At 45.2% G+C, this 15,423-nt stretch overlaps 1 protein-coding gene across 1 annotated transcript in view; it reads left to right on the top strand.

The window, feature by feature from the left end:
* Window positions 1–15,423, top strand: part of fnbp1b (formin binding protein 1b) — a gene marked incomplete at its 3' end in the record, with an annotated part of 109,571 nt that overhangs the window by 49,705 nt on the left and 44,443 nt on the right. The window contains exon 5 of the mRNA XM_083793074.1: window positions 15,109–15,171. Coding sequence (XP_083649200.1) covers window positions 15,109–15,171 — 63 coding nt within the window. The remainder of the gene's footprint in view (window positions 1–15,108; window positions 15,172–15,423) is intronic.

Raw genomic sequence — 15,423 nt, 5'->3', positions numbered from 1 at the left:
CACACACACACGCACACATACATGCACGCACACTTGTGTAATCCAGGATTAATCCTCTTCCACTGTAATGGCCTCTATCCTGGTGCAGGGCAATGTGAATGACCTCCCTCCCCCAAAATTACACTGATCTAATAATCTATAGTACAGTAGATACAGTATAGATAGAGTACAGTAAAGCAGTGGTTCTCAAAGTGTGGTCCGGCCCGGGGACCCCCCCTTTGGGGTCCTTGAAGGGGTTCCGTTCTGAGATAAGTTTTCTGAAAATCCCATGTTTCTATGTCAGTGGTTCTCAACTTTTTCATGTCAAGGACCCCAGAATTATCTGTATTTGGCCGCCGACCCCCATCCGAAAACATTACACAGTAACACGATTTTTCAATAGCTAAAGTATAACAGAATGCTTAAAACACCAAAGGGGTTCCCGACCGTCCAGAATTTAATTAATATACACCCAAATCCTTTTCTGAGGATGACTGAGAAAGGAAGAGAGTGATATTCTGCCTAGCGACAGAGCAGACAGGGAGGGGTATAGTAGAGAGAGGAGGATGGAGTGCAAACAGAGTGCCAGAACATTACTGTTTTGGAGCATGCATTATTAATTTCCGTTGGAATTATAACCATGCACCTCTACAACAACAGAGTACGCTGTAGACATTCATTTTAGTGTCCATTACTGTCTAATCCCTTCAGTGCCTGGTGGTGGTTGAGTTATTGTATTTTCATGTAAACTGGTGAGTGCCTCATATAATTAACTGTTATATAATTATATGGTAATGGTTCATCAAACATTTCTCACATTTCAAACGTGTCTCGGAAACCTATCTAAACATTCAGTGAAAATAGCTGATCTACCATGAGGCTCACAACTTCAGGATCTGCTATATTTCCGGTGAGGTACAAAAAGTAGGGAGGGGGGCCTAACGTAGACCCCTGGAGGGTCCTGGTTAATATTAATATATCACTGATGTTGCACAGATACCTCGTATCTCCAAATTGTCATGTTTCGTTTGTGTAAATTAATACCCTATTTCTTCACCCAGCGGTGTCGTCGTGTGCGTAACAAGTGTTACTTGTTACACAAGTCTTAGCTTGTATAGATCATGTATTTTTAAGATTTAACATTAATTAAAGTGAGACCCTTCACTGTCAGGTGAAAAAAAGATGGTGGCTTGACGGCCTGAGTACCGGATGGAGAACCGAGGTTATATCTTGACCCTCCCAATGACTTATTGTGGGGGTCAGCAGAGATGGAGTACGCGTAGAGAGGCTGGGGAATTGGGAATTGGCTTACATGTCAACTGGGACAAAATCAATCAATTGGGAGAAAATGATTTTGTTTCTTTTGTCTGGGTGTGGCTTGTGTTGCTCAACAACATAGTCTTTTCATTATTTGCCTCCCCCCCTCTGAGATCTCTTGAGATTTCTGTTATTGAAAATTTTCAATAAAAATATATTTAAAAGAACATTGAAGTGGTTTTATAAATATTTGAACCAATAACATGAGCTTGTGACTAAATAACAACGACACTGGTTCCATTGGAACACGCACAGGTCCTTTTCTCAGTTTTCTGAAAAAGTATAGCGGTTTTGAACAAGGTTTCCACCTGCCAGCGCTTAACGGGTTAATGAGAAACACAGTGACATCATGCATCAGACGACATCATCGCTGTGCATGAAGGCCAGAGTAATCTGGTACGAGAGTGGTGACACTAGCGTTGACTCCCATTGTAACAATGGAATGCGGAAGTGCCTCATTCTATCTCAATGGGATAGTTCCAATGTTTGGAACTATAGCCCATAGGCAATAGTTCCAAGCGTGTCGCTACTCTCCTACTCTACACTCTGGTGAAGGCTACACATTGGTGCTTAGTTTTGATGTGTCACTATGTGATGTGTCACTATGTGAAATGTGTCATTACCTCACCTCTCATTGAAAATTAATGACTAGGCGGCACGCGTGTTCAAAGGCCTTCAGGCACCTGAACAACACCTGGAAAGAGACAAGAGTTACTATAAACCCTTGACTGTCCCACAAAGGCTTGGGAAAAGGCCTCTAGGCATGATCATTAACACGTCATTCAACATAACGTCGTTATCTAGGCACACATTTTCATTTCAAACGATCCCCACTAGATTGTGCAGGCTCTGGGGGCGTGTTCATCAGTGCCAATACCCATGGATAAAGAGCATCTGCTAATTTGTAAATTGTATGTATAGCGGCGCACTAGGGCTTTAAGCAACTAGTCGACTAGTCAACTAGTCGACTAGTCAACTAGTCGACTAGTAAATCCACTAGTTGACCTCGTTGGTCATGAAAAGAAAATCTCCTGTTTTTGTACAAATATTATATATATATTTTTTACATAATAGGTAGGGACTAGTTATACGGAGCGCTGTCTCAGCCATACTTAGCCATACTCGTACCACACACTGCCTGTCTGTCCATCCATCATCCATCTCCTCCTCCTGCTTCGTGACAGCAGTGTCACCATGGCTGGCCTGGCCTATGATTCACTTAACTCCACGCCACGGGCCCAATGCCACTCAATGTCAAATGGGGACATGGCCAACATACAGTACTGTTGTACGGAACTATCCTGCTGCTCTCGTTCCTGATGACTGGTTCTGTATGTCTGTGTGTGAGTCCTGGGGCGATGACTTATACTGCTACTGGAAGAGAGAGAGAGAGGGGGGGGGGGGGGTCATTCATTAATATGAGAGAGTAGTACTGTGGCAGACCAATTCTGCAGTGGACCATGTGACATGTGTACACATTCAGGACAGTAATAATAATAGGACGAAATGCAGTTAGCATAATAAGTGACCATTGCCATTAACATCTGTATAAGGCAACAAATAAATCTAAATTTCATCATGTGACGTGTCAAACTATACTATAGGGGGTTTTCATGATTATGAATATGAATCCGTTCCAAGCATTAGTTTGGCACAAAAACACTCCTTGGGCTCAAAACGGCCATAGCCACTTTTTTAGCATCATGAAATTGAATTTGACACATCACATGATACTTAAACAGCCTTAAGTATCATGCCTTGATGTTAATGGTATGGTCACATATTATGCTAATTACTCAAATTTCTCAACATGCAACTTTCAGCAAACAAGACTAATCTCATCTGCGAAGCCTATACAGTAGATGACATTTGAATCATAAAAGCTTATACTAACCAACATTTCTGGGTCTTAACATGGGACCTACTGTACTGTAGACTGGTTCAGGTCCTACCTGTCAGAAATAAGTTGTCTCTGTCCAGTTGGGTGATTTTTCATAAAGATCTATAACGGTCCATTTGGTTACCAACTCTCCCCTCATTCAGCTGGGGACCACCTGGAACCCCCTCAAGGACCACTGGTGGTCCCCGGACCACTGGTTGAGAACCACTGTCTTTTTGTTTTAATCTTTGGGACCCCAGAGCTAATATTTTACTCTGCTAGTAACTGTCAGAGTTACAGAGCCCAAAAGGGTCCCCTCGTGGACCCCAGACCCCATGTTGAGAAACGGTGGTTGTGTGTATTCCTAGTTCAAAACTGACTGGATCTTTTTTTCCTTACAGAAATCTATCAAAGAAGTATCAACCCAAGAAGAGCTCGCGAGAAGAGGAGGAGAGCAAGTGAGTTTATTTTCATTTGGCGGAGGACTGTACAATGGATTATTGATTTACAATGTTCATACTGTAACTGCCTCGCCACCTAATCGTCTCTGTGATGTCACTTCCTGTGTCACAGATACACATTCTGCCGAGCGTTCCTGGCGAGCCTCAACGAGCTGAACGACTACGCCGGTCAACACGAGGTCATCTCGGAGAACCTGAACTCTCAGATCATCAGCGTGCTGACCAGCTACCTGCAGGAGCTGAAGACAGAGAGGAAAACGGTAAGACGCCGTTTACATCTCTGTGTTGTTGTTGTCACTGCTGTTGCATGCTAGCCTCACGTAGCGATACTAATATCACTGCGTGGATATTAGTCTCGTCCTTTGATTGAAACCTTTATTTCAGGGGAATCCAATTGCGACCAGGGTCTCTTTTTCAATGGCGCCCTGTTATACAAACAAGAACATGTACAGCAATGATTTTACATACATGACATGGACACACAGTACAACACATATAATACACAAACACATACACACAGAAACAAAACCTTATAACCAAATATTACAAAAAGCAGGTGCATATGCCTTCCTCTAGTGTGAGGTCAGTTACGAGTCTTTTAAAAGTAGTAAATGAAACGAGGACATTCAACTTCAATTTGTTTTGACAATTATTCCATAAATGTGGAGCGTACACCCTGAAAGCAGTATCTACCAATTTAGTAGTAGTTTTTGGTACCTTCAATAAAAGCATATCTTGTGATCTGGTACCATAAGCTGATGTATTCATCTCAGTGTTTGATTTGTTTGGGGGGGGGGGTTATTTTGCCTTTATTGATAGTTATTAGTGAAGACAGACAGGAAAGTGGGAGGGAGAGAAGGGGAGAGACATGCAGCAAAGGTTGTCATGAACGGGACTCGAACATGCAAAACATAATAGACCAGAGCCTGGACCTCTTGATCAGCGGGGGCGCCCAGTGTTAGATTTATTTTCTCGCAATGTTCCCCCGTGACTCCCGCCCCATATTTGAATACTGGTCCCTGGTTGGTTATAGCCTGGTTCCAGACGAATCTGGTTGGCCTGTCACCATTTTGTCCTCCCACTTCAGAGACTTAACCCATTTTGGACGAGTACTCCTTTTTGGCGCCACCGAGTGGCACGCTACGACGAGCTTGTAGGTCTGCTATTTTTGGAAAATCGAAGAACGATTGACATTTCTTTTTCAGAAAACTCTCAGGATGTAGAATACATTTTTAGAATCTGATCTCAGGTCAGAATGGGTTAATCCTCCTGGGGCAGTATGCATTGCTAAAGGCAGATGAAGGCTGTGTACGCGATGCTAGTTGCATCCTCACCCATACCACTGAGGAGCCCCCACCGGGAGGACACAGAGCCTTCGCCCTGCTCCTCCCGGCCACCCCCAACGCTCCAACTTCCACCCCAGATCGTATAGCAATACGTGCAGTGACAAATATGACCCTCCCCCCCGGCTTCCCCTCCCTGAACAATCTGTTGACCCCCCCCCACCCCCCCATCTATTGTTGTTACTCTGCAAAAACACATTTCACTTCAGCCCATCCTGTCGTACTGTTCCTCATGATTCTTCATCAACATAGTGACCGTCTCCAACTAAAACAAACTCAGCCGGCATCGTCACACATACAGTACCGCTTCTCACATCCCTCCCCATACCCGTATATACTTCTAAAGACAGAGTCATCACGCTCCCAGCACTGACAAGAGAGAGCGACATCACGCTGAGATCACCCCCTTCAGTCGTCACTTCGCAATAATAATAATGCCATCTGGACGGAGACACTTTGAGGTGACGGGGGGGGACGGGGGGGACGGGGGAGACGTCTTTTTCCACTCCGTCATTTGCAGCATTAACCCATTTTGGGCGGGAACCCCTTTTTGGTGTTAGCATTACGTTATGCTTTAGCTGTTGACAAATAGCAGATCTACAAGCTACGAGCTTATAGGTCTGCTATTTTTGAAAAAACGACTGACTGACATAGAAACATAGCTTTTTCAGAAAACTGTCAGGATGTAGAAGACATTTTTAGAATCTGATCTCAGGTCAGAATGGGTTAAGCAGACACCCCCCCCCCCCTCTCGCTGACACGTTGTTGTGTGTGTGTGAAGCCTGATTTATACTTTATTTGTCCTCAGTAAATATCAGATGTACAGTACTCTAGACTGTAGGGGTGCAGTATACTGTACTTAGTTCAGGCTATAGTCATTGGTCTGACAAACGACAACCTATACCTCAAACCCTAACCTAACCATAACCGCAAGTACGGGAGCATGAGCGCATGTTCCAGCGGAATTACTGTACGTGCGGATCCCGTACTGTACAGGCTCACAACGCTGTGATGTTGTCGGGAGGAAACCTCGTAACTCCAAAATGTTCATTTTTCAGGGAAAAAAATAAAAGAAAAAGAAAACAGGAAATTAAGATAACCTTATATATATTTTTTAAACAAAGCAATACAATCAAAGTTGGTGTTGTAACTTTATATAATGTCAATTACCTCCATGAGAAGTTGAGAGGTTGAGAGTTAGTTGCTTTAGCAGACATTTTGAGGGTCCAATGGAGTTAAGAGGTTTTGTCCAAAGCACTTTTTTTACTACTTTCTATTGGTTAAATATTTTCGAAACAACAAACAGACATAAAGGGTGTTCAATAGCACTGATTTATGCCAATGAAAACCTCAAGAATGGAGTTATGAGGTTTCCTCTCGACAGCAACGATATGCTACCGTATACCGTTCCTTGTTGCATCGTTGCTATGTTGAACGGGCTCTGAAAACAAATATCACTCTGGGCTCAACGTCTAATCTCAAAACTAATCTAGTTGAATATTACAGTCGAGTAGGGGTTCCCAGACCCCCCCCCCCCCCCCCCCCCGAGTCAAGACCCCCAAAAGACACAAAGTAAAATAACACAAACAAACATGACATTATCAATTAAGCACTTAAGCCCTACATAAATACAAATAGTGTGTTGCAGATTGGCTTGTAGATTGGGCTATTCTCACCACTGTTTTTAATTAGGAAACATTATAGGAATTATTTTTTGAAACTTTCTGTTCTTCATTTATTTTAGCGACCCATTATAATGGGACACACTGCACTATAGTATAGGACTATTATCACACACACACACACACGCACACACACACGCACACACGCACACTGCCGGGCTGACGCTAGTACGCTGAAAGAGAGAGAGAGCAGCCGTTCCCTGCTTCCGTCCATCCGATCCTTCCTGCTCTGAGGTCATGGCTGAGTAAATATAGATACACACTCTGGGACAGCCGGAACGCCTCATGACCGGTCCGGGACCCCTGTGTCCTCCTGGACAACAGGACCATGACCGGGACCCCTGTGTCCTCCTGGACGCAGGGACCGTGACCGGGACCCCTGTGTCCTCCTGGACAACAGGACCATGACCGGGACCCCTGTGTCCTCCTGGACGCAAGGACCATGACCGGGACCCCTGTGTCCTCCTGGACAACAGGACCATGACCGGGACCCCTGTGTCCTCCTGGACGCAGGGACCGTGACCGGGACCCCTGTGTCCTCCTGGACGCAGGGACCGTGACCGGGACCCCTGTGTCCTCCTGGACGCAGGGACCATGGCCGGGACCCCTGTGTCCTCCTGGACGCAGGGACCGTGACCGGGACCCCTGTGTCCTCCTGGACGCAGGGACCGTGACCGGGACCCCTGTGTCCTCCTGGACAACAGGACCATGACCGGGACCCCTGCGTCCTCCTGGACAACAGGACCATGACCGGGACCCCTGTGTCCTCCTGGACGCAGGGACCATGGCCGGGACCCCTGTGTCCTCCTGGACGCAGGGACCGTGACCGGGACCCCTGTGTCCTCCTGGACGCAAGGACCATGACCGGGACCCCTGTGTCCTCCTGGACAACAGGACCATGACCGGGACCCCTGTGTCCTCCTGGACAACAGGACCATGACCGGGACCCCTGTGTCCTCCTGGACAACAGGACCATGACAGGGACCCCTGTGTCCTCCTGGACAACAGGACCATGACCGGGACCCCTGTGTCCTCCTGGACAACAGGACCATGACCGGGACCCCTGTGTCCTCCTGGACAACAGGACCATGACAGGGACCCCTGTGTCCTCCTGGACAACAGGACCATGACCGGGACCCCTGTGTCCTCCTGGACAACAGGACCATGACAGGGACCCCTGTGTCCTCCTGGACGCAAAAAATTATGTCTTATCTTCTACTCGTTGTCTCGTCTCTTCAGAGATTACATGTCTGGGACCACATAGAATTCTTTAACCCATTCTGACCTGAGATCAGATTCTAAAAATGTCTTCTACATCCTGACAGTTTTCTGAAAAAGCTATGTTTCTTTGTCAGTCGTTCTTCGATTTTTCAAAAATAGCAGACCTACAAGCTCATAGCGCGCCACTCGGTGGCGCGCTATGAGCTTGTAGATCTGCTATTTTTCAATAGCTGAAGCATAACGTAATGCTAACACCAAAAGGGGTTCCCGCCCAAATGGGTTAAAAGCCATAAGTCACTCTATACGTCATGTCCCTGGTCAATATCAAAGCAGATTATTTAACCTTGTGTGTCCAAAACTGTTACTTTTCACGATCCAAATACAAAACCATCAAAAGTAGCAGAAACTCAGCTATACTCCTTTTTCATGTCAAGGACCCCCAGAATTATCTGTATTTGGCTGCGGACCCCCATCTGAAAATATGTAGTTAAATACGTTACGTGAAAGAATAATATATTCAAAGATTTGCGCCACATTTTCATGGTTTTTCAAAAATAGCAGCTCTACAAGCTGGTACCGCGGCATTCGGTCCCGCACTATGAGCTTGTAGATCTGCTATTTCACAGTAGCTAAAGTATAACGTAATGCTTAAAGAATGGGTTAAAGTTGTGACACATTGTGAGGGCTTGGCGATCTGGCTGAATGTTAGCCCCCCTCGACAGGCCCCGAGGGTGATTAATCTAACTCAGAGGAGTGTACTGTAACAACTGTAACCAGATGGACTCGTGCACTCGCCCAGAAACACACAAACATATTAAAGAACACCTGTTCGCATTATGAAACACAGTGTAGAGACTGTGAGATAAAGAAACACACAAACATATTAAAGAACACCTGTTCGCATTATGAACACAGTGTAGAGACTGTGAGCTGCAGAAACACACAAACATATTAAAGAACACCTGTTCGCATTATGAACACAGTGTAGAGACTGTGAGCTGCAGAAACACACAAACATATTAAAGAACACCTGTTATTATGAACACAGTGTAGAGACTGTGAGATGCAGAAACACACAAACATATTAAAGAACACCTGTTCGCATTATGAACACAGTGTAGAGACTGTGAGATGCAGAAACACACAAACATATTAAAGAACACCTGTTCGCATTATGAACACAGTGTAGAGACTGTGAGCTGCAGTGTCACTATCTAAAGCCCATTTCCTGTTCTTATTTCTGATGATTCCGCACGCACGCACGCACAGGAAGCTCTAGTGCAGACGCTGACTCCAGACCAGCCAAGTATAGTACAAGCTGTGCTGGTGTAGGATAGTGGATAGTGATACACAGGAAGCTCTATAGACGCTGACTGCAGATCAGGTCCTTAAGGTAGAAGCTCTGCTGCTGTAACGGTGGTAGTAGCAGCTTGGTGAGTAGTCTGAGTACGTACACACGCACGGCTCTCACAAATGTACAAAAAATAACTTGTAGTGTGTGTAGTAGTGTACCCTCTCGGTTGTACTGTCTTGGTTACATTTTCCATCCTCTAGGTTGTATCATCTACAGTAGCAGTTAAGTGAACAGCGTATTGATTCCTCCGCCCCCCCCCCCGTCCCCCCCCGTCCCCCCCCCCCAGCCTGCGATGGTTCACTGCTCCTTAGGAGGACAGATTTCCCAGGGGGATAATGAAGTCAAATCTAATCATCGCAGTCTGAAGCATTAAAGCTACAGGCTAATAATCATGACCCCCACCGTACCGACGTTATCGTTGCCGTTTGCATCTTCAATATTTCCACATTGTGTTATCGTTCGTAGAGGTAGATGTAATGCCCTACTTCATCGTCGTACAAGTGTCACAGAGGAAATAGGCGCTCTACAAACTCGCAGTGCACCACGATGTGGCACAGATTGGCTACTTTCTCTATAGAAAAACAAATCACTCCCGTGTGAAGTGAGGGGCGCTCTTATATGATCGTACATCATCATGACCTAAAATAGACACTATGCCTATTTGCTTAGACGCTATGATGTAAAATTATCCATTCACTGTCAATGGGAATTTAATGTTTGTGTACGTCGGAAATCTACACTAATAGCTGAATATACCGGAGGGGCTAGCGGTCCTCAAAAACCGATGTGCAGGTTGGTGCCTTGCATGGTTTCCTCTGCCATCGTCGGCGTGTGAATGAATGTGTGTGTGAATGGGTGAATGTAATGCACAATCTACTGTATGTATTGCATTCCCTGAAGAAGACCTTACAGGTCGAAACTAATACATTTCCAGCATGGTGGCCATGAGTGTGCCGCCTTTTATCGCCTTAGGCCTTCAGTACCTCACCAACACTGGTTTGCGCCCTTCTCCTGTTTGTCTACCAATGTATGTAAAGCGCCTTGGATAAAGGCACTATATACTGTAAATGCACCATTTATTAGATTTTTTCTTCAATTTTCAGTAACAGTTATTTGGAGGTACAATAAGGTTTCATTCAGTGCTCCTGTGTGCTCAGCAGCAGCAGTGCGTGGTGGAAGCAGACAGGGTTAATATGGGATGATCGGCCTAATAGTCTCAGTGGCCTCTCAGTGATTGTGCTGAGGAGAGAGAGCGGCATTAAAAACGTTGGGCTCAGCACAACGGCCGCTCCGCTCACCCATCATGGCTACCTGAGATCTCACAGGGCTTAGGTGTCTCCTCTAATGAAGCCTGATAAAGACCCTTAAACACCACCAGGCCAGGCCCAGGCCGTAGCGTAACGGTCTGGGCACCGGACTGGTAATCCAGTCGCAGTGTGCCGCGGGTTCGACTCCCGGACCCGACACGGCCTTTACTGCATGTCATCCCCCCATCTCTCTCCCGTTTCCTGTCAGCCTACTGTCTGTCCCTTCAAAAATCAATAAAAGGCGTAAGCCGCAAAAAAAAAAAAAAACACCACCAGGCCAGCCAGTCCCCATGGGGGGAGTGACAATCATCCGTGACACTTGTCGTATAAACCGTACACACACAGTGCAGTAGTTGTAAAGTGATACCTGACCGTTTATCGACCTCCTCCTCCTCTCCTCTCTCCTCTGTTGTTGTTGTTGGAGTACGGGGGGGTCACCAGTGTTGTTTTCGTCGACTAAAACTAAGATGAGAAATGTTCGTCGACTACTTTTTTCCACTGACGGAAACTAAATGAAAACTAAGCCATGATGACTAAAACTAAGACTAAATGTATTGACAGATTTTAGTCAAAAAGTTTACTCTGAAAGAATATATTATTCAAAGATTTGCGCCACATTTTCACAATTAAAAAAAAATAGCAGGATCTACAAGCTCGTAGATCTGCTATTGAAAAATAGCCAAAGTGTAACATAATGCTTAAAACACCAAAAGGGGTTCCCGTCCTGAATGGAGGTCAACCACACCAATGCAACTCCTTGAGTTGGTGTGGTTGACCTTAAAACTGTTTTGTTGCAAGGAGTTGCAACTGACGTGAATTATGTGAAAGGCCAACATCCTTCAGTTCAGCACACCTGGCCGTTGAAATGGATCCCCTTTCCTTTAAAGAGCTCAAGTACTTCCTCCGAGCACGGTGGAGCACTTCCTTATTTGGCTTATCTTCCCTAACATTGTCAGGGAAGTGAGATCGCGTCAGTTAAACCATGTCGGTCTCACATACAGAATCGACAGTATCCTTTTATGCAATCATATCCACACTGGGCTTGCTTATAAACTTAACTGTTATCTTGCAGTTACAAGCAGATTAAAATGCATTATAATCTGTCAATCATACTTGACCTTACTTAATCACATGTTATGATTATCTTTATAATGGATGCGGTGTATGAGTTCATATAACTATAATTCTATAGTAATATTATGTATTATTATGTATGTATTTTTGACAGGGGGCAGGTAGTCTTCCTAGGAAGATTCACCACACTTTGAATACTAGTGAGTGAGAGCCTCCACTTCTTGCAATTAGAAGCATTTGAAGTTCCGGTGAAATCCACCCAGCGGCTTTCCGTCGTGTCCGTCTGTGTCTGTCACTGAATGGCAGGAGAGTCATCAGTATTCAGCTCAGCTATACTGTTGGCACCACCGACCGGTGGCCTGGGGGAACAAAACTAAATCAATAGCCTGTTCTCTGGGACACTTAGATTCTACATCGCTGATACACTTGTATTGATTTGATACAGTAGCTGATATACCTACAACACATGATCAGTTAAGCCTCCGTTATACTCCGTTTGGTGCCGGTGTCGTGCTCAGTAAATAGCAGATCTACAAGCTTGTATAGATCTGCTATTTATGGAATGCAGCACTAGCCATGAAGTATAACTGGGTCTTTACTGTCACCGGTGTCATCGGTACAAACGCCAAAGGCTCTGCAAAAGATGTGCTCATTATGCAGAATATAGTTTTAAAGTACAATATTTGCCTCTGACACGCAGTGGAGTAGAAGTAAAATAATTGGAAATACACCAGTATTTGAGTAAATGTACAGAGTACCAGTTAGGTGTTTTTTGTGGTGGTTTTCCACTGGGTCTGGCTGTGTTCCAGAATGCACAGGGCTGGGTGTGGACAAAGTGCTCTGTCTGCTCCCCTGCTGGAGTGAGTCGGGTCACAGCGTCACGTTTCCAGTGTGCATAGCGAGCGTACTGCAGACAGGACCAGCTGCCTGACTCCAGCTAATGAGACCCTGTGCTGGCTGTGATGATGACACACCTGTTGTGCATCAAGCTAATCGATGCACAAGAGCATGAATCAGCCACCCCGCCCCCGCACGTACGCGCGCACGCACGCACGCAAAGGGAGAGAGGGAGAGGAGAGCTTCTGTTATGGCAGTTGTTGTGTGTTGTTGCTGTCGAGCAGCCATTATTATTCTCTGTGTTCTTTGGTACATTAACGCCCTATACTTGATCATACCTCACACAAACGTATCCAAGATGGCAGATCCACGAGCTCCAAACACGGCTCGAAGCTACGCGTCTTGACTTGAGATCTGCTGATCTGAGATCTGCAGATCTGCTATAAACATAATGCTGCTAGAAATCCTGCAAAGTAACCCTTTTGCTTTCCACCGGACAGAAACCATGTCTGCTCTTGTTTTCATGGGATGATACATACTCCCGTGACGATCGTAGGGTTAGCATGAGTTAAGTCCGTTGCTCTCCCTAGGTTGGCGGAGGGTGTGTAGAGCCCAGGATCACATCACAGGATGATTGACACAGGGGTGAAAATGGGTTACAAAATCGTGGGACAAAAAATATAGTTAAAAAAAATATATATATATCGTAGGGTTGCGATAATATCGATAACACTTACTGTATGTGATATCACAATATCCTAGATGATATATCTAGTGTCATGTCACAATATTGATTATAGTAGGCCTTGCCGAGACGTGAGGCCCATGGGGCCTGTCTCCTGTTTCTGACGCTTTACTGTATGTCACAGGGACTTTACCCCCCAATCCAACCCTCCATGCTACCAAGCAGGGTCCCATTTTTCATAGTCTGTGGTATGACCTGACCCCGACCTCCCAGTCTCCGGGCGGACACTCTAACCACAAGGCCACTGAGCTTATTGACATTGATTATAGTGTCGATAAATTTGCCACGGCCTAGTTTGAATGGAAACGCTGCTGTCATGTATCGTCTATTATAGACTAGCGTCGCAGACCCTCCCCCTTTCATGACGACGACGACTTTTATTTATTTAAAGACCTTTAAAGCCTCGAACAAAGCCAACTCGGATCGTTACAAATCATGACAACAAACACATTTTTTTTGGGCAGAAAATAAATAATTAGAAAGGTGAGTGCGTGCGTGCGTGCCTGCGTGCCTGCGTGTGTGTGTGCGTGAGCGCACACATTATTCACAACACTCATTCACCCTCTGGCGGAGCACACAGAGTTGAAATGAGGATGTGAGAGTTGGAGGTCACGTTTAGAGCCTCTGGGCTTTTGCACTGGATCTAATTCTCACTGCAGTGCACACTTCTCTGCAGCACACTTTACACTCTCTCTCTCTCTTCCCATTCATTGCTCTCCGTTAGGGGTGTTACTATATCGTTACACCCCTGCTTTCCGTTGCTTATATATTTGATTTCATTCGGAAAGTTGTCTGAATTAGAGTTGAGTCTTTCGTGCAGGTCTTTGCTGTTGTTTACCAAACAGCTTTCCGTCGTGTCCGTCTGTGTCTGTCACTGAATGGCAGGAGAGTCATCAGTATTCAGCTCAGCTGTACTGTTGGCCTGGGAAAGAACACCAAATCAATAGCCTGTTCTCTGGGACGCTTAGATTCAACATTCCTGATACACACACACACACACACACACACACACACACACACTCACACACACACACACACACACACACACACACACACACACACACACACACACACACACACACACACACACACACACACACACACACACACAGTGCTATCAAGACTTTTGTCTTGATAGCTGATACACCTATACAACTAATGATCGGTGTTGTGCTCAATAAATACAACAGCTTGGGAGGTATGCTTTGTGCGTGTGTGCGTGCGCGCGTGCGTGCGTGCGTGACTTGTGATCAGGATTATAGTTTCTATGTGATGTGTTGGCCTTTTGGTTGAGGTTTTGGTCATGAAGTATATTTCATACTGCTGTTATACTCTCCATTCCACATGATGTATTAATACACCTAATCTTCTTACACAGTGTGAATATTCATTATTCAGTATAAGTACATGTAGGTCATAAGCGGACTACTTCCTTGTTCTTTTTTTTGCCGTGGGGGACCCGGTGACACACGCTATTGCTATAGAAACCATAACCGATAAATATTCTTATGAAACAAACGCGTCACATGGTTGGACCATTTCCTCTTCTGTGTTTTGACTCGGAGGCACAGTGTTGCTATGAGTGGAGATTCTGTTCACTACTGTACGTGATTCTGTTCACTACTGTACGTGTCAGGTAGAAAACTAAGACGAAATATGTTCGTCGACTACCTTTTTTCACTGACGGAAACTACATGAAAACTAAGCTATGACGACTGAAACTAAGACAAAATATATTGACAATTTCGTCAACAAATAAAAACTAGACTAACATGTTAGGAAGGGACTAGTGGACAAGGGATCCAGTATAAGTCATTTTACACTTGGTTGCATGCTTAAAATAGCGGATCTACAAGCTATAAAAGCACTAACTCCCGCCTCTCTTTCTCTCTCCTTGTTGTCCTGACAGCATTTCCATGATGGGAGAAAGGCACAGCAACAGATCGAGAGCTCGTGGAAGCAGCTGGAAGTGGTGAGTGACATCGACAACGTCTCCTTTTGTTCCATTCGTTTTGCAGAAAAGTATACTGCAAAGTGCAACATATAATAAGTAACTAATAGTTAAATACATTGCTTTGTGGTATTCACACGGTTGTACCGTAAGGTGCTGTTGACAGTTTGCCCTCAAGGTCATTCTTCACAGAGTTTTCAGCATAAGCACGAATAGCAACATTGTGTGATGTGTGCCATTGAAAATGTGCCAAAAAGCTAATCTCGCTGCCTG

The sequence above is a fragment of the Protomyctophum parallelum genome, assembly GCF_964188405.1.
Source record: "Protomyctophum parallelum genome assembly, chromosome: 21".
Classification (NCBI taxonomy): domain Eukaryota; kingdom Metazoa; phylum Chordata; class Actinopteri; order Myctophiformes; family Myctophidae; genus Protomyctophum; species Protomyctophum parallelum.
The sequence above is the reverse complement of the archived record's forward strand: the minus strand, read 5'-3'. Positions and strand labels throughout refer to the sequence as shown.